General features: G+C 39.5%; 2 protein-coding genes across 3 annotated transcripts in view; one reads left to right on the top strand and one right to left on the bottom strand.

Moving 5' to 3' along the window:
- Positions 1 to 12,573, top strand: part of KLF7 (Kruppel like factor 7) — a 111,981-nt gene extending 99,408 nt beyond the window's left edge. For both annotated transcript variants that reach the window (XR_005829346.1, XR_005829344.1), the window contains one exon: positions 12,452 to 12,573. The gene's annotated coding sequence lies outside the window, so the exon portion shown is untranslated. The remainder of the gene's footprint in view (positions 1 to 12,451) is intronic.
- CPO (carboxypeptidase O) lies at positions 189 to 15,015 on the bottom strand. The gene is made up of 11 exons (XM_040603855.1): positions 14,893 to 15,015; positions 11,553 to 11,628; positions 11,008 to 11,132; positions 8,357 to 8,471; positions 6,506 to 6,607; positions 5,625 to 5,729; positions 4,863 to 4,973; positions 3,601 to 3,691; positions 2,822 to 3,024; positions 1,802 to 1,886; positions 189 to 585 (listed from the first exon to the last, which is right to left on the bottom strand). Exons 1-11 carry the CDS (start codon positions 14,970 to 14,972, stop codon positions 317 to 319), a joined length of 1,362 nt encoding a protein of 453 aa, XP_040459789.1. The 5' UTR covers positions 14,973 to 15,015; the 3' UTR covers positions 189 to 316.
- Between the last annotated feature and the right edge of the window lie 6,333 nt (positions 15,016 to 21,348).

Genomic DNA, 21,348 nt, shown 5'->3' with positions numbered 1-21,348 from the left:
AGAAGGGCTGCATAGGCTCAGGTGAGCCCCTGAAAATATGCTCAAGAACCAGGAAGTAATAGTGCTCTCTCCCTACATGTACTCAGGCTGGCTTCTTGCAGAGCCAGCAAGTGAAGGTTGGGAAATTGCCACAGCTCTTCATCCTTCCCCTTCCCTAAAACACAGCTATTAAAACCACAAGTAGATGCTTGTATTTTGTGGGATGAGCCTTTATTGAAATACTTGACATTTAGTTCCTCTGCTTGCATAATTTTGTCTTTTCAAAGGGACATTATACTTTCCATGGGAGTCTCTTGCTGGGTTGTCTAAGCTGTTTTTAAGAAACAGTCCATTTAAATGCAACAGTCAGGCAAAGACTCAGGCCTAGGCTGCTGGAGGTCAGCATCACAGCCCCACCTGGGAAGTACTTCTGACCAACATAGTCTATGATAGTTGTCACAGCCAACATAGTCTCCTCACATGTGGGCTGGATCTGCTCAGGGGGTAGAACAAATCCATAAGTACCATTGTCTCGCAGTTCAAATGTGTAGGAGAAAGGAATGCCAATCATGTGAGCCCAGTCCCGTGAGGAGCCTGAGTTATTGTCTGTGAATTCAAAAATAGAGGGGAGATATTTGTATTAAGCATGGTACTTTGAAAATACTTCTTTCTATAGTTAGTGCAAGATTATACTAGAATCCCTGAACTAAGCAGTAACTGTATATCACTGTGACATGGAAAGCAGAGCTTCTAGGTGCTGCAGTTCTTAGTTACACTAAAAGTCTTCCATGGACTTCCCTAAGGGAAACAATTATTCATAAGATAGTATTGTACAATAACAGGAGATGAGTTCCAGGGATTCTGTTTGTAGCATTTTACTGTGATTAGTGTAGGGTACAAGACAGACTGGCCATTTGTCTGTCCTGGTACTTAATTTCCTATATTGATGCTGCCTGCAATTTCTTTGTGTATTTGTGTTTAAGCCTAATTATGGTCCAGTCTGAAAGATTTCTAGCAATTCCCTGTATCATTGTTCATCTGCCTCCTGGATTTTTTTCTTACCTATTCAATGTAAGTACAAACCCTGGCTCAATGTAGTCATGGGCATGGACAAGTTACTTTATGCTTACACTGCATTGCTCATGCAGTAGGTGACTCATGCAACTCAGAGACTGGCACAGACAGATGCTGTGAACAGGCAAAACCGTATGGGTACTGGAGCCACCTGCTTACTGTTCTGAGTGACTAGCATGACTTATTGCTTACTGGGAAAATATTGGGTTTACCAGGCAGTCTCTAGGGCCCTCTAGTCCTCTATGTAAAAGGCTGTCAACTAGTATCAGCTGTGATGATGTGTTTGTGACATGGCTAACCAGTCTATTAGGAACAAGGCTGAAACTAACATAATTCACACAAAACTGCAGGCAGCTGCCATGTGATAGTGTCTGATGGAGTAACTATAGACCTGATTGGGATTTTAATTTTTGCTTGACTCCAGTGAAAACAAATAGGAGTTTTGCTGCTGACCTCAGCAGGATCAGGATGATTTATCACCAATCTCGTTCTGTCCCCTGTGATGTATCTGTGAGGAATTCATGTAGGAACTAGTTTCTGATCAATGCTTCCTTCATTCCTGCAGTCAGCTTTATAACGTACAGTGTTATCTTGTATTCAAATGACTGCTGCTTAGATGTTGCACTGAACCAGCCCATTAAATATTACTCAAAGAGGAAACTCAGCAAAACAGTACTTACTGATGCCTGTGACACAAGAATGACTCTTCTTTGAAAAACAGCAATCAAAGGGAAACAAAGAAACTTACATAAAATTAAAGAGGTTGGTCCTACTTTATAGCTGGTCCCATACTTTTCCATCAGGGCAGCAGCTGCTTTCTCTGCAACATGCATCTGTAAGTTCAAAATAAGAACAGCATTGTCATCAGTGCCAGTACATTTGGCAATTTAGTTCGAGTGGACCAAAATTTCTGTCTCTTCCAGCTTTACATTTACATATGATCAGCTTTAAGTTTTGATATTAATTAAGGACTTTAGAGAAACCCATTAAGAATTTGGGCAAATTGTTCTTTATTTTTTTAATGTAAATTATGTTAAAATTTTACAAGTTACTCTGCTATTAGGTAGAGAACATATTTGCTTTGTTGTAAAGCTAGAGGGCTGTATTTTGGAGAATTAGAGTCTATGCTGTATAGCATATTGATACTGACTACAGCAGTGATTGATCTCTTACACTTGTTAAATTGTCATAGACTGTATCCCACCATCTTTAGAAACTAAGCCACAGACAGACTAGATGACTTCTCCAATGACTTATATGAAGTCCAAACCCAAGTCCCTCATGCTCTTGATTAATGCTTCCACTACTGGAATATTTATAAACATACATGTTAATGAACTCAAATTAGAACACTCAGAAACTGAGGGGAGAAGTTACCAAGTAGGCGCCTACTTTGCTCCCATTCTCCTAGTAAGCACATTTCCAGACACAGTCATGACAGCTGTGTGTGTATAATGTGCTGGCATCCAAAAGTGCAAACGCATTCTTTTATGCAGCAAGAACTTGGTGCTCTTCTCTACTTTACCTTGCATTGCAGTAACCCTATCTGTAATAGTTCAGTTTTCCTGATTTAAGATGAAGGATTAAGATTAATTCTGAGGCAAATAAACCTTGCTGATATTGCATGGAGCAGCAGTAATTCTGGGAGCCAAGCCCCTGAATAAGCCCAGCTCCTCTGAAGGAAAGGCAAGAGTCAAATCACATTGTGCCACATGCTACTGCCTGTACTTGTTCTCTAGAAGTGTAGAAGATGAATGTTTTGCCCTACCAGTTCTTCACTGTTACTTGGAGGTTTTGTTGTGGAACCGTATGGAGTGAGGATGTACTGTCCATAGGAGTGAATTGTTAAATAGCACAAAATGTCATTCTTCTTCCTTTTGATAAACTGAGCCACAGCTCTTGTCTCAGGCTCTGATTCTGGTCCAGATCCACAGAAGATTTCACTGTTGCAGTTATAAGAAACACCAACACCTGGAGCAGAATACAAAGAGTGAATCAAAGGAGAGATGTAGAAACACCAGTTCAGAGGGAACAGGGAAATTTACATTGGAGTGTTAAGGTGTGTGTTTATATGGGCAGGGAGACTAGACAGCTCAGTGGGACTTCAACATTTTACTGTGTCGGTAGCAACTAAAATTTGCTACAAGACTGAAATATTTAACACATATTTACAGGCTGGCTGCAACAAAACCACTCTGACACCACCACAGTGTACCACCTGCCAGGGAAGCTTTGGAGACTCCTTGAAATTCATGACAAACGTAAATACTGGCTGTTAAGTGACTAACTCCTAACATTGCTGCCTAGAGCTGACGCTTGCTCCTGCAGTCAATTAGGAGTGTAGTTATATAAGCAGCAATTTTCTTCTCACAAAGAGAAAGCTAGTTCAAAGTCAGTGACTTAATATTGTTACAAACCAGGTTTTTATTTTTACATATGTCTTGATGACAACAAGATTCCTTTCTTAAGGACTTCATCTTATTTCAGAGACTAGTTATTACTCTTGCTTTACACTTGTGTTGTCAATCTGAAATACTTGGAACTTACTGCCCCAGGAGGAATTGAAGTTCCGGTTCAGATCTGTCCCGTAGCAGGTGCCATTCATATATGGAGCACGGTTTTTCCTCCAGAAACGATCCTAAACAGAAGTATCTTCAGTTACATAACAACTCAATGATCCATAGGACCCAGTGATAATACAGTGTAAGATCTCCTTTATTTTAGACTTCTGCCTTCTGACTAACTCTTGCATTGTAAGAGTGCAACTTTCTGTACAAGGGTGATAAAGCTTAGTGATAGAACATTTTATCTACTACAGCCAGGCTGTCATCTTCCCCAAGCCTGCATGCACCTTGAAATGAGCCTCCTGAGCTTTAAAGAAAAAAGTGTGCTTTTTCTGTAGTACTCAACTGCTTCCATGTGGTGTTGCACTCCTAAGAAAGCCTTGGCACTGTGAGGGATACCTCTGTGTCCAAGAGACAGCAGCTGAACTTACGTTTGTTTCAGTATCAAGAGGACGAATGTTTTTTTTTGTTAGCTAATCTTGCTGCTGGTCCTTGTTTCCCTGCTATACTCACTGTTATACTTGGTTCTCTGCAGACCTTACTGCACTGCCTGTATGAGCTTCCCAGCTGAATTACCTGTGCATCTCAACTGCAACATGTGGTATGCCCCAAACCTGCCAGGGAATAAGCTGGGTGACAGCAGGATCCACATGGCAATAGGCTGAGCCTGTTGGACCGTGCTGTGGTCCTGCATTAAAATGTGTTTTGACTGGGCCCAAGAGCCTGGAAACATGATGAGAGTTGCTGAAGACCAACATTTTACATTATCCTCCATATCAGAAAAGCAAGATTACTTGGGAGGGCACACGTATTTCAAAACCAAATAGCCCAATATTTGGCCAATTCTCCTCCTGTCCCAAGCTGAAAAGGTGCTTAGACTCATTTGCTGGTTGAGATCTCTTGCGAAGAATGACTCCTCCAGACATGCTTAACTCCATCAACCAAGCCTTGATCTGTTAGCAGGGAAGTAAGTACATCCCCCAACATGCAAAAGCAATTGATCCTGTGGTTTTGTCCTCTCTCCCCAAGGCTTATGACATTTGCTAGGAATTTTTAGCCCTGTAATCTCAAGTAACAGCTGATCTATAGAAAAAACAAAACCTCTTTGCCGTGAGATGTTTTGTGTGAGTAATAATTCTGTCCTGTTCTCTGTTTAAATATGATTGCTATGATTGTATCTAAAATTAACAAAACATGCTGTACACATGTAACTTTTGATCTAGTTCCTGGATTTTCACTACTTACTTTTTCCCAGGAATAGATGTAGCCATCAATATTGAGGACTGGCAAGATGTAGAGGTCCAAATTCTGCAGAAATCTGTTTATCTTTGGATCAGATTTGTAATTCTGAAGAATCTGAAAAGAAAAAATACAGAGGACTGAGCAGAGAATCTAATGGTAATAATGGGAAAGAGCTAGTTTAGAACCATCATCAGGGAGTCACTCAGTCCTGGATATCACCATGATATCCAAGGTCTACTTAGTCCCCAGATACATTGAGATATCTACCTTTTGCCATTAACAAAGTGACAATGTTTTCAGTTACAGTGTACTTTGTATGGATACAGTCTTGCAGCTATGAAAGCTGCATGATGGCATACTTGCACACCAGGCACTTTCAGTCACATGGAACATTGCTATTTCCATGTGTACTGATTGTAAATTGTACATATGTCCATTGCTAGGGTTGATTTATTCCAAGGGGACTGGCTCTGTGATGCGGAGTGGCTTGATCCTAATGTCACTGGGAAACTGAGAGATTGCTATCAAGATCAGTGGCTTTGGAATCAGTTCAGGTGGAGCAAACAATGTGCTAGCAAATATTGTCCCATATCTCATCTCAAATTGTGACTTGGACTTAGGTCTCCACAGGTATCCATACTATGTACTAATTTTGAAATTCATATTTTAACAGAAAAAGCCTAATTCTTGATGGCACAATAGAGAACTGAAATATCCAAAGTTATATGTCTTTTTTATTGTCTAAGTGGAAGAGTGAGGACTCACTTCTTTCACAAACCACTGGCAGAAGGCTGGAGAGATCCATTCTCTGGCATGAATCCCACAGTCCATCCAAATGATCTTTTTGGTTTTATCTGATGGTTGACTGATCTGAGGAAGTGTAAAAATGATCATTTGGAAAATTGTTACATTACAATAAAATAGCCTACCATAATACAGAAAGAAAAGGATGTGCCTTGATATGCCATTGAGCCATCTGAGATTATTATTCTTACAGACATCATTGTGAGAAGCTCTCCTTCCTAATAACCCCATCTCTGTAATATCACAGGGCAAGAGTTTTAAAGTGTCTGTTGAGCAGGAGTGTCAGTAAAACAGTTTCTTTTCATTTATATTAGTCAATCATAGTACTGGTTGTTCTTACTTTGAGAATTTTTATTTTTTTTTTCAGAAGAGGAAGCAAAAAGAGGTAGGGAATCTAATGTTACTCAGTGATAGGGACAGATTAGATAATAACTAACCCAATTATTAAGACTATGGTTTTTACTAGAGCCTCTGATAAAAAATGTCATAGAATACTCCTAGCAGAAAGGCTATATGCTGTAAAAAGTAAGAAAAACAACAAAACAGAAGTCTTTACCCTCACACACAGCTGTTGCCAAACTAGTTTCAGCTTGATTTGTGTTTCTAAACAAGACTGCAGTTAAATTTGTTGTTTTCACTGGATAATAGCAATAGCAATGTTATGGTGATAGTGTATATGAAAGTTGGCAAATCTTACTGTACTGTAGAGGAGTAAAACCATCTCCTGTTATTTCGGTGAACTGGAATAAGCACTATCTTAGGAAAGATCTGAAACCTGTCTTCTCCTATGTACTTTTTTGTGAAGACACCTTTTATTCATTTTAAGAAAGTTCCTACCTTACCTGCAGATAATACATTGTTCGATTCTCAGTTGTCTTCCCCAGGTAGTGCTGAGTCACTAGCTCACTGTTGCTCTTCTGGATTTGACTCATCCATTGATAAATCTGAAACAGTGACAGAGAATTTTTGGTCCAAAGTGGGAGTTTTCTTCTCCTTCCCACCTCCATTTCCAGGTTAAAGCATTTCCTTTCCCTTAGGCAAGCAACATTTTCCTCGGAGCTTATTTCAATCTGTAATCACTTAACACTCTTGGAAGGCCTTCCACTTGCCTCTGAGCAAAGGCATGGTTATATCTCACTGGATGTTAAAGATAACATCACTGCAATACAGCACTGACACTCTATTCTGCCATCATATTGGGCATCTTTTTGTTGACTTTATGAGACATGGAGCCACACCATCAAATCTTCAAAACAGTATTACAGTCTCTTCCCTATTAGTACAGATTTTCCACATCTGAGTTCAGCAGCATTCATCGTAGAATCATAAAATGGTTTGGATTGGAAGGGATCTTAAAGATCATCTAGTTCCAACCTCCCTGCCATGGGCAGGGACACCTTCCACGTGACCAGGTTGCTCAAAGCCCCATCTGACCTGGCCTTGAACACTTCCAGGGATGGGGCATCTACAAGTTCTTTGGGGAACCTGTGGCAGTGCCTCACCACCCTCACAGTAAATAGTTTCTTCCTAATATCTAACCTAAGTCTACTCTCTTTTAGTTTAAAACCATTACCTCTTGTCCTACCACTACATGCTCTTGTAAAAAGTGCCTCTCCTGATTTCTTGTAGGTCCCCTTTAGGTACTGGATGACTGCTATAAGGTCTCCCTGGAGCCTTCTCTAGATTGAACCACCCCAACTCTCTCAGCCTGTCTTCATAGCAGAGGTGCTCCAGCACTCTTGATCATCTTCATGGCCCTCCTCTAGACTGTTTCCAACAGGTCCATGTTCTTTTTATGTTGGGGGCTCCAGAGCTGAATGTGGTACTGCAGATGGGGTCTCACCAGAGCGGAGTAAAGGGGGAGAATCACCTCCCTTGACCTGCTGGCCATGCTGCTTTTGATGCAGCCCAGGATTCAGTTGGCTTTCTGGGCTGCAAGTGCACATTGTCGGGACTTGTTGAGCTTTTCATCCACCAGCACCCTCAAGTCCTTCTCCTCAGGGCTGCTCTCAATCCATTCTCTGCCCAGCCTGTATTGATACTGGGGGTCATCCCCAATGGATAGGTCAAACAAATTATACATGAATATTGACTCTGCTCTCTCACTCTTATGATGTGGGTATGAGGAAGAGTATAGCTATGCCTTTGTCCAGGCTTACCCACTAGTCTGTGAAACATGTCTACACACCCTTATGACATTATTCTCTCCTGAAGTGCCAAAAACCTATCCTTAAATTACTTCTTTCTACAGGTCTCCCACTGTTCACCTTGTCTTCCTCCCTGGGATTCCAGAGACTACAACAGTCATTGCACTTCACATCTGGCTCAGCATCAAACATCCTGGGGCTCAAATTAATAAATTCTAGAGATAATAAGTCATAATAGGGTAGAAAGGTAGCAAACAAATCAACTGAACCCCAGAATATTATTTGCAAAACAATATGGCTGCTTCACACAGCGTTTATTTTAGCCAGGGAGGAATTGGGTATTTAATCAAAATCAATGACAAATTCATGTTCAATACAACCAGGCCAAGGTTCTAGTCAAAGAGTAAGGACTAATTCTGCAAAGAAGAAAGCCAGAAGGAGCTCCACTGACTTCAACTGAGCTTTCTGCAAGCACAGAGTTGCTCGCTGTGCCATTTACATAATAGCAGCATCAAAGAAAGAAAGCAGACTTGGGTTCCTCTTTACCTCTTCCATTGGATGGTACTGGGTGTAGACATAACTTTCTGGGACCTGTCTGTGGTTGCTCCTCTCCCTTGGCATGCTCTGATCCACAAGTTTGTGCACATCAGATATTAGGACTCTGAGCAGGGAGGGCAAAGGGGAGACAGAAAAGAAAACAATCCCAAACAGTTACTGTAGAACTATCATGGTGGGTACATTGCTTACATCAACAAGTGACAGGATTTAGCCTCTTTTGTTGTGGACTGTCTAGCAAATAAGTCACCATCAGCATAATGGTTGCTTTTATGTAAGACAAATTTCAAAGTACTGAGATTTTCACTGATTTTAAAAATAAAATAATAATTTTACCAGATTTAAAAAAAAATATTGACAATTTTCTAAAAAAAAAAAAGAAGTTCAGTATCTTTCTTTTCTTTATAACTTCTACTTCTGGAAAAAAGTCCAAAATAACCACCTTCTGGGAATAGGAGAAAAAGTGAAAACTTTTACATTAGTGTTTCATTGTATTTTACGGAGATATTTTCAATTTGCAAGGACTTCACAGAAGTATTCATTGCAATTTGCAAAAATTGGAACAAACCCCCTCTTCCCTTCAAAAAGCTCTTGCTTTTTAGCTACAAATTAATTCAGAAATGAGTATAGCATAGGCGTGATTCCATGATCAAGGGAGTCAATAAAACCTTCTCCTTGGCTTCAGAGTGCTTTGGATCATGCACTGCTTTCTCACTGTAATCGGCCCCTTGTAACACTGTTACAAATCTGTGCCCATTGTAAATGATTGTGATAAGACAATTGCAAAGCCAGCTTAAACACTGTTGATTTCAAACACTCTAAGTGCTAATAGGCTATTCTGCTGACAGTAGCACTGATCCGCATTTCTGGAAACTGCACATAAGAAAGTTTTAAGACTGGTTACAGCTGACTTTCACTCTGAGCTTTGATGTTTATTCACATCTGAACATCAAACTAAAATTCAGGCAGGGCAAATTCCCATGAACTGAAACCACACACGCAAAATGCCTTATCAGAGCTCTGGAGAATTGAAATCCTAGAGTTTGACACAGTCAGAATATTAATGTCCTGATTATAATTTGTCATTTATGTCTCTATCATTATATACCTAACTGTCATGTTACCTTCCTTGCATGTCAACTGCCTTCTAAAAAGTGGTTCCTGCTTTGAATCAGTTATAGGAACTTTAACTCTAACTTTGCCATACTTATCTCAACCCATTTGCAATACAAAGCCAAAATTTCAGCTTGACTTTAAATTACCCACCTCTTTCTTTTGTACCCTACACAAGGTAGATACAGTTCTGGCCCCAGTCCAAGGGGGGGTAGCAGGGGAGGAGCAAGCAGCTAACTTCAGTTTAGACTTTTAAGTTTCCACCACAAGAATCAATCGAAGCCATTAGAAAATGAAGAGCCTTGATATAAATAAGAGGTTAAATATCTTCTGGAATGTTGTTTAAGTCCTGGATACCTAAACCTGATGCTAGATCATTTGTACTGGCTCCCAACTCATCTCTCTCCATCTCTGGTTGTCAGGGTATCACACTTACTAAAAAGAATTTGTCAGGCAAGATTCAGGATGTCAAGATCAGCTTTAACTCTAAACAGCTTTGAAGTGGCACCAATCCTCCTTTAACTGATCTTTGATTGCTGAATGTCAGTGTATGTCCATAGGCCGTTTGTCACCAGCCCTGAATGACTACAGGATTGTTTGTATGAAATATAGCTAGCTACTTGTTACCTGAAAAAGTCAGTTCCAAATGGGAATGGGACTGTGTGAGGAATAGATTTTATTTAATCCTATTTGGCTTTATAAACACTGTATTTGGATTAGGTCTTCAGGTTGGAAGTAAAAGCATGGCAGTTAGTGAAGATGTGTGGCTGCGTAGGTGTGATAAAGCATCATGGGCCATTTGCAGCTCATGGCTCCTAATTGTGTGTGCAGTGGGGACTTGCCGCTCCAACCTTTGTCCCAGACTGGGATATCTCTTGCTGGCTGGTGGCAGAAAATTCTCACCAGCCTGGTGAGGGGGGCGATAGGGATAGGAAATAGCAGCTTTGAAGAAACTGGCTGAATATTCACTTTGAAAGGGCTCTTCTTCAAACCAGAAGAGCAATAAGAGACAGGGAAGGGAAAAGGGAAAAGGAGAGCTACAGAGGCTGTTTCTCTGCACTGACACTGATTAAAACTTTGGGGTCTCCAAAATAGGGAGGACCCTGTGTTCAAGTATCCATGCTTTCCAAGAGCAAAGCATGCTTCTATAAGTCGTCTTTGTACCAAGTCTGGCTTCCTGACTTCAGGCCAAAAAACTGAGTCATACATCTGAGCACCATCCTCTGTCACTGAGAAGGCAAGAGCAGGAAACAAGACAGATTGGGCTGTCTCAGATCCTGGCTCCAAATTCAGTCTAGGCCAGTGGGAAGGTGAATAATCAGGGCATAGGGGAATGTGTTTTTAAAACTCTAAGAAATACATAGTGTCTGTGCATTGGGTAGGTCAAAGTAAGTTGGAGGCACTGGGAACAAAGGTTGGGTCCTATCATCAGTACTTGCTGACGGTTCACTGGAAAGGCCAGGTCCTTCTGTGATAACGAGGAAGATTGTTAGAGCCAGCCTTTCCCATTAAGAAATTAGAGGTTGTACCTGTAAGAGATCATATGCTGAGCTAAGCTGTCTTTCACCTCCTGCACCAGAGGGGCTGGGACCCTTATGTGCAAGTCTTCTCCAGCCCAGATGTCTTCAGGCTGAAGGGGCTTCCACAAATCCAGCTGTGCAGAGAAGAAAGAAATGCACAAATCAAGCTCTGTTTCCAGAATGAGAAAGTATTATTTAAGATAGAGTAGCTGCATATTAATAAATGGAAGTTTTCCTTCAAATTCTCCCCTTAACTATTCTCCAGCCATCTGTTCATAGAGCATACAGCACAAGCTTTAATGCTTCCATTTACTCAGGCACCACTGAGAAGGAGCAGCATCTTCACAGAGCCATGCAAGGAAACTTAACTTCTTCCCATACATTCCTTCAGGTAGTGGAAGGGCGATTCTACCCTACGCTAAGAAAAAAAAAGTTAGGTAAAGCTTCTTCAAGTTTACTTTAACCTTCATTCCTGTCCAAAGTTACATGCAAATCTTTTTTGCAGCCCAAGACCCCACTCTGCTCTTTGGGCACACATGATTATTCTTACTCACCAGTAAAGTGCTGCAAAGATGCTGAAGATGCTGGACTTGCTGAAATGTTTCTGGCACAATATGCAAAACTTGATCCCTGGAAATTCACCAGAGAAACAAGATCAGTTTTAATGCCTGTTAGAGTACTCATGATTTCATGAGTCAAAAGGAGGTATTTTGTTATGTAGAAGGAAGACAGAGCATATAACTGAGTGCTGTTCCAACAAAAACATGTCTGGGTGATGAACACCTGGAATGTTTTAGCTACAAATAGGACTAAGTGATGCAAGTTTTCTGTTGCTAGTTAGGTTAACTCTGGTTCCTTGCCAGAGGCAATTCTTTATTTACCATACCAGCTTCACAGAAGCCAACTGCTCACATGAGCCTTGGTGTGTGTTTCTGCCTTTGCAGGACCAGGGCCAAAACAAGAACATTGGTAGTATATAATAAACTATATATTTGATAAGATGTCACTTTTTTTCCTCCTGTTTGGGAATTATTCAATTATTCCAGATAGACTTGATGTTTTCCTGATCTACTTAGGCATGCAAAAACGTAAGATAGCCATGATAAGTGAACATTGCTAGAGCTTGAGATGTTCACAAATCACTTTCCATGAGAACAGCAAGTTTATTCTGCAAATAGTGAAACTGTGGTCTCTAGAACAGTGTATTCTTAGGAAACAAATATTTCTAGTACAACATCTATCATTTTATATTTCCAGAAAAGACGCACAGATCCAGTATCTGAGTATATATTTTCATGAGACCCCATGAAACTTTCATTTACTGCAGGCTTAATCTAAAAAAAATATTGAAAGTTTACAAAGGACAAATTAAAATGGTTGGAAATGCAGAAAAAACAAATCTGTATGTTCTATTAAAACCCTTTTGTAATTATTTTTCTTAAATTTTTGTCAGTGTTCTTTCAGATCGGCTTACCAGGACTGATAGCAAGTGTGACATTTCTAATGAAAGGGTTTCATAATGAGGAGAGGATTTTCACAACTACATTACATTACCGGAAGGTGAGATAGCAGTTATCCACTACTGATGTGATAAAATGGGGAACCCAGGAAATGTTCAGATTTGTTAGTAACCAATAACTACTGCTTCACAGTCTCCTTTAGTGACTTCAACAGGCCTTGGAGCCTTTACAGGACAAGTACAAAAAAAGAACGTTAAAGCTTTTGTAACAGAAATTCTTGTTGCAAAAGCCTTTCATTGCTTTTTATTAAAGCCATGGTCATTATGGCCATCAATATAATATGCTTTCATCATCTGAACTGCAACTGCTATCATTTGTGCTTCCATACACAAATATACAATTATCAGCTTAATACACATGCAAATATAATTCACTATTCATTCACATTATCCAATGAAAAATAGGGAGATTTGGGTTTTTTTGTATCTCTCTTGAAAATATCACCTTTGCTGATAGAGAAACGTAGAACTTGATAGTTAAAATGGACATTTACTACTGGTTCAGGAGACTGTTAACATACAGGACACTCATCTGTGGGGCAAAATGATTATATTTGCATTGCTAACAATTTGGTACAGCAGCCATAATATCTTTGTAACAAACCTTGTAGATGCAGGATAAACATCTTTGCTAGGAGAATAAACATCTCAGCTGCAGTTCAGAGTTTATTCTCTCTAAATGCCTGGGCTTGCTTTGCTCTTTGTCTGTCAGGAAGGGAAACAATATCCTGTAATATCTTTCTATCCTCATTGACATTATGTCTTAATTACACCAAATGAAAGAAATGCCAGACAGTCAGATTGCTGCCAGATGGCCAGCTCTTATTTACTGATAAACCTTTTACAATAGCCAGTGTGGAGACAAATCATTTTTAACAGTGAACTAAGATTAGAAAGCACACACTTGTTTTTGATTATGTACTAGGATTCTCAGTGGAGAAGTGCAAAGTCAGCCCATGTGACCACATGAGAATAACAGTTTTTTAAATGCTACAGTTAAGCTTTCTTACCAAATTAAAGGACTGTTCTCAGCACAAGTTGCATTTCCTTGAATGCTCATACATTAGATACTTCATTTAAGATGTTGAACAGAGTAAATGACAACAAAAATGGGCTTTACTAGTCATTTCATCTTTGTGCAGGTGCTGCCCACCCAAAGTCACACTGACCATTTGATAAGTGTGTTTTTAAATCTCATGCAAGTACTCAACAGGTTCAGTCTCAGGCAAGAATTAGAAACAAAAATGAACACTACATTACCAAGGGTCTATTGCATTCTATTCAGTGAAATTGACAGGTTCTGACTGCAACTCTGATACTAATCTAAAGACTGAACATTATCCAAGGGAAATAACACGTTCTAAAGAGAGAAGTAGTGACTCTGTAAGCTTTGCCAGGAGCTTTGCTGGGAGAGTTGTTGAATGGGTATGCTATGAAGGAACTTACTTGCAGTAGGTACTCCTTGGTTTTCTCTCCTTTTTAAAAATCAAATTCTGGGGATATAATTAGTCTAGAGGCATTGAGCACTGGACTGCTTTCACTGTATACTTTAGAAAATTCTGTGTATAAAGTTTTATATGTGGATAGCTGGCCTCCACGCTGTATTTGTGCCCCTCCTGCAAATCCCAGCTGCTAGAAAGGCAGAGTGACCTATCATTCCTTGTAAAGTTGAGGGTGAATGAAACAAAATAGATTAGATAAGCAAACAGCATAATTTTATATCACTCATTTTCTTGCAAAGCAGAACCAAGAAAGGAGAATACAGCCAAACTAGACATTTCATACTTTACGAAAACATTAATCAATAATAAAAAATGTGATAATCTAATTCTCTGAACACTTAGGGGTGAATATTGTCTGGACCAACTCCACTAGCTTGTTTGTTTGTTTGTTTGTTACTGTTACAGATTGCCAACAGGGGTTCTGTATCTGAGCTGCTTTTGAGACAGCATCTTTTTCACATAACCTCAGCTGGCTTTTATTAATGGATAAAAATTTTGTCAATCACACACCCCCACCCCCCACCCCCCGCTTTATACTCAGAAAAGGCATTTTATTCCTACAGCATCTGATTTCAAAGTTCATTATGAAAGAGGCTAAGCCAAATGAATTTCAGCTAATGGAAGCAGAGCATCCTGAGGTGCATTTGAGGGGCTTTCTGTGTCTCCTATGGCTGCAGCCATATCTTTGTTGGCTTGGATATAGTTCACTCTTTCTTCATTTCCCATCTTTATGTTTTCTTTCCAAATTTTACAAAGCTTACAGCTTAGTAACCCTGTCTCCATGTTTTCGGTTCATAATTATTATTATTCTTACACAGTTCCTGAGAATTTCACTGCATGCACGATTTTTCCTGATACTCCATTCACACTCACCCGTCATATTGCAACTTCAAGCTGAGTTTTCCAGGAATTAATGTCCCCACAGAAAAGATGATCCCAAGAAAAAGCCACATCTTTGTGCAAAGAACCCAGCCCTGACAGTGCAGGACTACAGAGGAGGAGGATGGATTTGGACTGAACACTTTATTTGTACAATTCTAATATATAACCAGAGTTATCCTGGAAGAGAACCTGCCCTTGTTGAATCATTAACTTCACTTTTAAATAGTTCTACTTTTTCTTAATTCTCCAAGCTCTCTTCCACACCCCAAAACACAAAAATATACAAATAGCAACATTCCTACTGAAGCAATTCTTCTAAGAAGTGAGAAGGTTTTTCTATATGTCACCTTCAAATCTTTGAAAATGTTACATGACAAAGTTGGTAGTCATTGGAGAGAGTGTTACCTGCAAGCTCCATGGCAACTAGTGAAGATTAGCTTATAAAAATCATAGGGATGGGAAGAACAAGAGAAGAGTGGTAAAACAAGCTCCATCCTTGCTGTCCTCCTCCCTGTGTTTGTGTCTTTGTGGATCACTTCTTTGGCCTCTTAACTGCAATTCTGTCACTTGCCAACCCAAAAATAGGACATGAAAGAAACAAACAACATTCCTGTAAAAAGGAAAGATGAGGATGTCAGAGTCTTATCTAAACCACTTTCGGTTGGACCAGATCAGTCTCTGACCACAGACTATCAACTTTACATTGTCATAAAAAGTGGTTTTGTTATATACTCAAAACAGTGGGCTGGTTACTATCCAAAATATTTAGTTTCTTGCTTAGTTCATACATTGAGAGTGAACAGTTGAATTCCTCCCTTAATAGACTACAGTTAGACATACAGCACAGCTCTTCAGAAAGAAATTGTTTCGCTCAGCTTCTCTTTTGCATTACCGCTATCTCATGGCGATTTAATGCAGAAAACTGCATGGATTTTGGGTGAAGAGAGTGCACTAAGTCAGTTTGTTTATGTACATATGCAATGGACATTAACTGTAATTATGGTATCTTTGTAAATCTTTCTCAGCAAAGTACGAAGTCCTCTTGCATTACTACCAAGGCTGTCATCAAGGAAACAGGCAGCAGAACTATCCCACTATAAAAGAAGAACAGCTTAACTCAAAAATGTGTTCTTACAAAGCCAGGCTTCATGCAAGAGAATACATTCCTCTTCATAAACCGCACCAGACCCTTCCCATTTTATTTCCAGACACTATAACTTGCTCAACAGCCTGAACCTGAAAATGGCAACTGTTTCCCTCCATGTAGATATCCAACCCACAGTGACTTCCAGAAAAGCTGAAGGAAGTCCAGTTTACAGGATTAGAGGCAGCTCCATATGTGAGGAATCAGAAAAACAAACTCATGTTGGAAGACCACATTCCATATTGACACTCAGGACACCTGCTCAGATAACCTTTGCTTTTGCCTCATTTTTCTCTTCTGCTGCTATGAGGTGGACTAATGTTTTGAAGTCTTCTGCAGTGTTGTGTGTGCCCTTTTAGCAAAGCTGGCTTTGAACTGGGGTTCAGTCCCTTGACAGGGACTCAGAATCTAGGAACAGGAAAAGTGGAGCATAGAGGAAAAAACCAAAAGGCTTCATAGGCTTCATCTTTTTTTTTTTTTTTCTCTTGCCTAAAAGATGCGCACAAATGGAGCAAATCATGATTTGCACTAACATTCAACTCCAGCCCAAAGCTTACACCTCCACGCTGAAAGCAGAAGTTATTTATTCTGTGGTGAAAACATAACTCCTATGATGCCAAACAGTTACAAAGATAAGTAGGGTCAATTTTCTTAATGGGCATAGGATTCAGAAGAAATGACAGTTGCTTGCTAGGTCTTTGATTCAGATTCCTTTGAAGTCTAGTTGATTTTAATGGGCTTTAGATGAAAGTCCTGTGCAAATAATCATGGACATTTCTCACTGATTTAAAAAATGGACTTGTTTGGGGACTTCAGCAGATTTGTTCATAAGAGACAATACTTAAGTATGTACTTAACATTCAGCTTGCAAGCAGCACTGCTGAATGCAGAATAAAAGCCATTAGAGACATTATTCTGCCACCAATGCAAAAATATCTTGGGATGAGCGGTTAACTTCAACAAGCCTATTGCCCTCTTAGGCATAAATAATATCTCTCTCAGTAATAAAGTCCGTTCTTTGGTCAGGTTCTTACTGGCAGCTGCTTATCTTTCTAGCAAATGTGGAAGGCAGCTTAATCCATTTATTCCCTCCTTGAAAACTGTGCAAAAAGGCATGGGATGTTCCGGGGAGAGGAAAGGTCATAAACATATGGCACAAACATGCCATATGAAACCATCCTTTCTTCCAAACAAGTCTACTTTTCATTTCTTCCATACATTCTTCTTAGAGTTTCAGAGCATTTTTTTCAGCATTAGTTTAGCCTCTCAACTGCCCTGTGAGACAAGCAAATATTATTTCCACTACTTAAAAGATTAAGAAAAAAGGGGGAAAAAGTGACTCCCCAAGGTGACATAGGAACACTGCTGCAGAGCCAGGAATAGAATTCAGATCTCCTGACTCCCTGTCTGGTGCTTCCTTAAATATATGACCATCTGCTCTCCTGCTGGAAGTATAGATACTATATGCTGACTCCAACAAGCTGGCTGCTAAGCCTGTTAGTTTATCCTCTTTTTATCCCATACTGATATCATCTCAAGCTAAGCTTTTGGCCTGGAGTCAAAGTGATTTCCAGTGTTTGAGTGATTCGACCTGCTTGTTATTGTTTTAACCTTGCACCACACATATGCTCAGTTATTTGTGACTTATCTGCATACAGTCTGTGTAGCAACAACTGCAAGCTAGAACTGATTTTTTTAAAGATTCCATACTGAAGCATACCACATGTTTTAAACAACTATCATATAGCAGTGAGTTTGATCTTGGTAGGTGCCTGCACCCGGATTTCCTACTGAGCTGCATGTAACTTTCAAGGACAAAGAGCTTATTAAAAACCCAAAAATCTAACACACTTGTGTGTCTCCACAAACATCAGTTCATCATGTTAAGCTTTCCCAGTTCCACAGCTAAATCCCACACTGACTCCATCTGAACTAAACCCCAAACTAGAACTAGATGGAATTCAACAAGATTGATGTTTTTTTAAATCATCACCTCGATTCTGAAAAAAACATCCTCCAGTAAATCTCCTCTCATTGCTGCAAAAAACTCACAGTATGTGTCCAAGACAGAATCATCACTCAGTAGGATCAATACAGTAGCATGCTGACTAATGTGCCTTAAATCCTAGTCTTCTGCTCCACTGAAGACGGTGGCTGGGTAATTCAGCTGTTTTACTGAAATATCCTTTGGTTATCACTGTAGCTTTACTTGGAGGAAGCACACAATGAATTGACAGTTCTGTTTCCCATTGACTTGTCATAGGAGATAGCTTATTCTGTATGCATTTTCTTTTTCTATGAGTGCTAAAAGATATTTCTGTCTTTCTGAGCAATTTTCAAAATCCTCCAATTCATTCTACGATATTAAGTATATGGACTTAATTCTGTAGCATGTCAATATTCAGCAGTACATTGTGTGGTCTGCAATGTGAATCATTGCTCCCCTCAGTATACCAAGTCTTCATGTTTCACAGCTTTGTCAGAGAAAGGGTTTTCTGGAATTCTCTGGACTCCATTGTGATTTGACAGTGCTAACTGTTCTCAAGCTTCATTAGCTCCAGTAACAATTGTAGTGTAAGTGGGAATATATTGGAAGTTATGCTAAGTTATGACAATTCTCTCCTAGAGTCATTGTGCTGAGTTTTCCCTCTCTCTTTCTCTCAGGTTACACTGAAAACACCCCGTTAACCTTACATTTGAAATTTTAACATAATCTTAAACCAGAAAGAATTCCAGCCAACATACACTAGATTAGCATGACATTACTAGCAAATCTTAAAATTAGTTCCATTAAGCCAACCTTAAAAGTCCTTCAGATCACCCAGCTTTAGCTTGGTGGAACTAATTTGACAATTCGTACATGATCTGGTAATTTCAAGAGACACACATTTACAGATACTTTCAAAGGTTTCTCCATAGTTTTTACAGCATTTATACACATGTATACTGATGTATTTTGAGCCAAAACTGGAAATATCAGTGTGTTGTGTCAGTGTGGGAAATAGCACCTGCCTTTTTTCTACAAGTCCCGTAATGCAGTTTTTAGACAGCATTCTAAAGTACCCATTCAGTAAGCAGTTCCTTATGGAAGTGGGCTGAAGCAGGCTGACAAAATCTGTATTGGTTTAATTAGGCTGGCTTCCTCAGACACGATTTTCTTTAACCAGGAAAGGAGAATGTCATTAGTGTATTGTCTTTCCTTAATTAATTGCAGGTGGCCTGGGTGTTTATTTTTCCTTCATCCTTTAGACAGCAAAATGTCACTGCTAAGAAGCCTTGAGCCGGTCCTTTAATATACAGTCTGAATTTGAGAGGATATTTACTACCTGTTACTAAAAGGTAACAAACACTATTGGCTTAGTTCTAGGAGTTAAGGGTGATCACCTTTACAAGGAGTTGTGCCCCAAACCCTACAGTAGTATACTAGTAGTATATTTCAGGTGCAACAGTAAACTGCTGAACCCAAAGTCCATAAATACAAGCTGGCTTCAAAATAGCAATATTTGTAGTTTGATCAAAGGCAAGATTTAATTTGCTGACAGTTTTTAATGTGCCTGAATCCACTGTCAGAAAGACCAGTTAGATTTTCACAGTCACCCTCTCCAGTCCTGAAAACTTTCCCTCATAAGAATACCTTCTGATGACATAATTAGAACTTACGGTTTCAAAGGTATTGCTCTGGGGGAAAAGGATTTTCATAAGTGTTTGATGCTATATTGATGTTCTGAGTGGGCAAGTATTAGGCAAGAATTCTTGATTCTGTGAAGAAACAAAACTTATAAACCTTTAGCTGTCAAAGCAATATGTTGTTTGTTTTAATTAGGCATTTTTAAAGATGTTATATAACATTAAAGGCCTATCTTGTGTTTTAAAATAAAATAATTACCTTTGTAAGTAAATAAACTCATATTATTTTATTGCTACTAGCAGAACTGTAAAGGACAGCAAGCAGATAAGTCTTTATTATTGCTTAATGGTTAAAAAACAAGCTTACTGCACTGTATTCTAGCATAACCAACAATATTTTTAATGACTTCTATTACAAGCATTAAAATACTTCATGATTAGATGCAAATATGTTTGTATACGATTTCTTAGACCCAAACAATATACACTATATTAACTTTAACTTAAGTAATTAACTTTTGCAGCTATAAAACACGTTCATATTAAACTTCGGTCTCCATTCTATCAACAATGATACACATACTTTGCTTTCTGTTTAATAGCAGCACTACTGAGCATAACAGTATTGCTTGCATTATGCATTTCTGTTTGTACATCTATGCAAGTTAGTCAGTACTCCAAACACCTCAACCAGCATGAGGATCTGTTAAAAATGGTTATGATGTCCCTGAGGAATCTCAGTGATTATTATATGAAACAAATAGTACCTGACAAAAGATCTCAAAGCAGATCTTGTCTGAGCCAAACAAGTCCATTCTATGTAACTTATACTCAGTAGCCAAATTTCTGGTGTATTTTTGCAAATGAACCTTAAAGAATTTATGAGCCAGTTTTGAAGTCTTCTCTGTACATATAGGTGTGTCATACAGTACAAACAGCTTGTATTTTGGTGTCTTGATTTTGTAAAAAGTCATTGCTACTAGTAGTATATTTGGAAGGGACTGGGTAGCATAACTTTGAAGTGCTTGCAGTAAGGCTATTGACCAGGCTTGCCTTGGTCACAGTTTTGGGGTTCTTCAGCAAAGGGAGCTTCTATTACAATTAGCCAAGACTTTCTCCGCTCTCATGGCTGAAGTGTTACCATTCCTTGTACAAGGAGCAGATCTGACACATCAGCCAGCTCTGTCTGAGAGAGCTTACAAATACAAGCAACTCAGCATGGGGACATCCCCATTATACAGACAGGGAACACAGACACGTGGCTGTACTGGGACTGCATCTGCTTCCAAGCAGGGAATTTCTTTGACTCATGGCACTACCAAGATGGGTGCGAACACCAGGACTCAGGGTGCACCATGGGGACTTCCTGAGTGACTTGCCCGTGAGCAGACAGATAAATGGTGGCAAGCAGGGAGCTGAACTCAAATTCCCCATGTCTCTGCTAATACCTTAGTGTCCAGTCATCTTAGCCTCTGTTCGAAGAGTAGCTTTGGTACCCTCATTGTTGTTTGTTTTTTCCCTCCCTTCAAACACTGAGTTACTAGATTCAGCAAATGAGTATCAAACCTACCACAAGCAGTGTAAAGTCTGGAAAGTTTTCTTTTTATTATGCATCAGCAGAAATCAAACCAACCTTCATCCTTCTCAGTACTACCTTTTTTGGGGAGTACTGCCTA

Source organism: Falco naumanni, chromosome 8 (assembly GCF_017639655.2).
Source record: "Falco naumanni isolate bFalNau1 chromosome 8, bFalNau1.pat, whole genome shotgun sequence".
Classification (NCBI taxonomy): Eukaryota; Metazoa; Chordata; class Aves; order Falconiformes; family Falconidae; genus Falco; species Falco naumanni.
This window is presented reverse-complemented; position numbering and strand designations above follow the sequence as displayed.

What these genes read in the sequence shown, in the direction of transcription:
- CPO (XM_040603855.1), bottom strand. Translation starts at nt 14,972, where the DNA reads ATGTGGCTTTTTCTTGGGATCATCTTTTCTGTGGGGACATTAATTCCT. An exon ending in CAGCATATGATCTCTTACAG is followed by an intron (nt 8,472 to 11,007) that starts GTACAACCTCTA and finishes CTCCCTGCTCAG; the next exon opens with AGTCCTAATATCTGATGTGC. An exon ending in CTTCAATTCCTCCTGGGGCA is followed by an intron (nt 3,025 to 3,600) that starts GTAAGTTCCAAG and finishes ATTCTGCTCCAG; the next exon opens with GTGTTGGTGTTTCTTATAAC.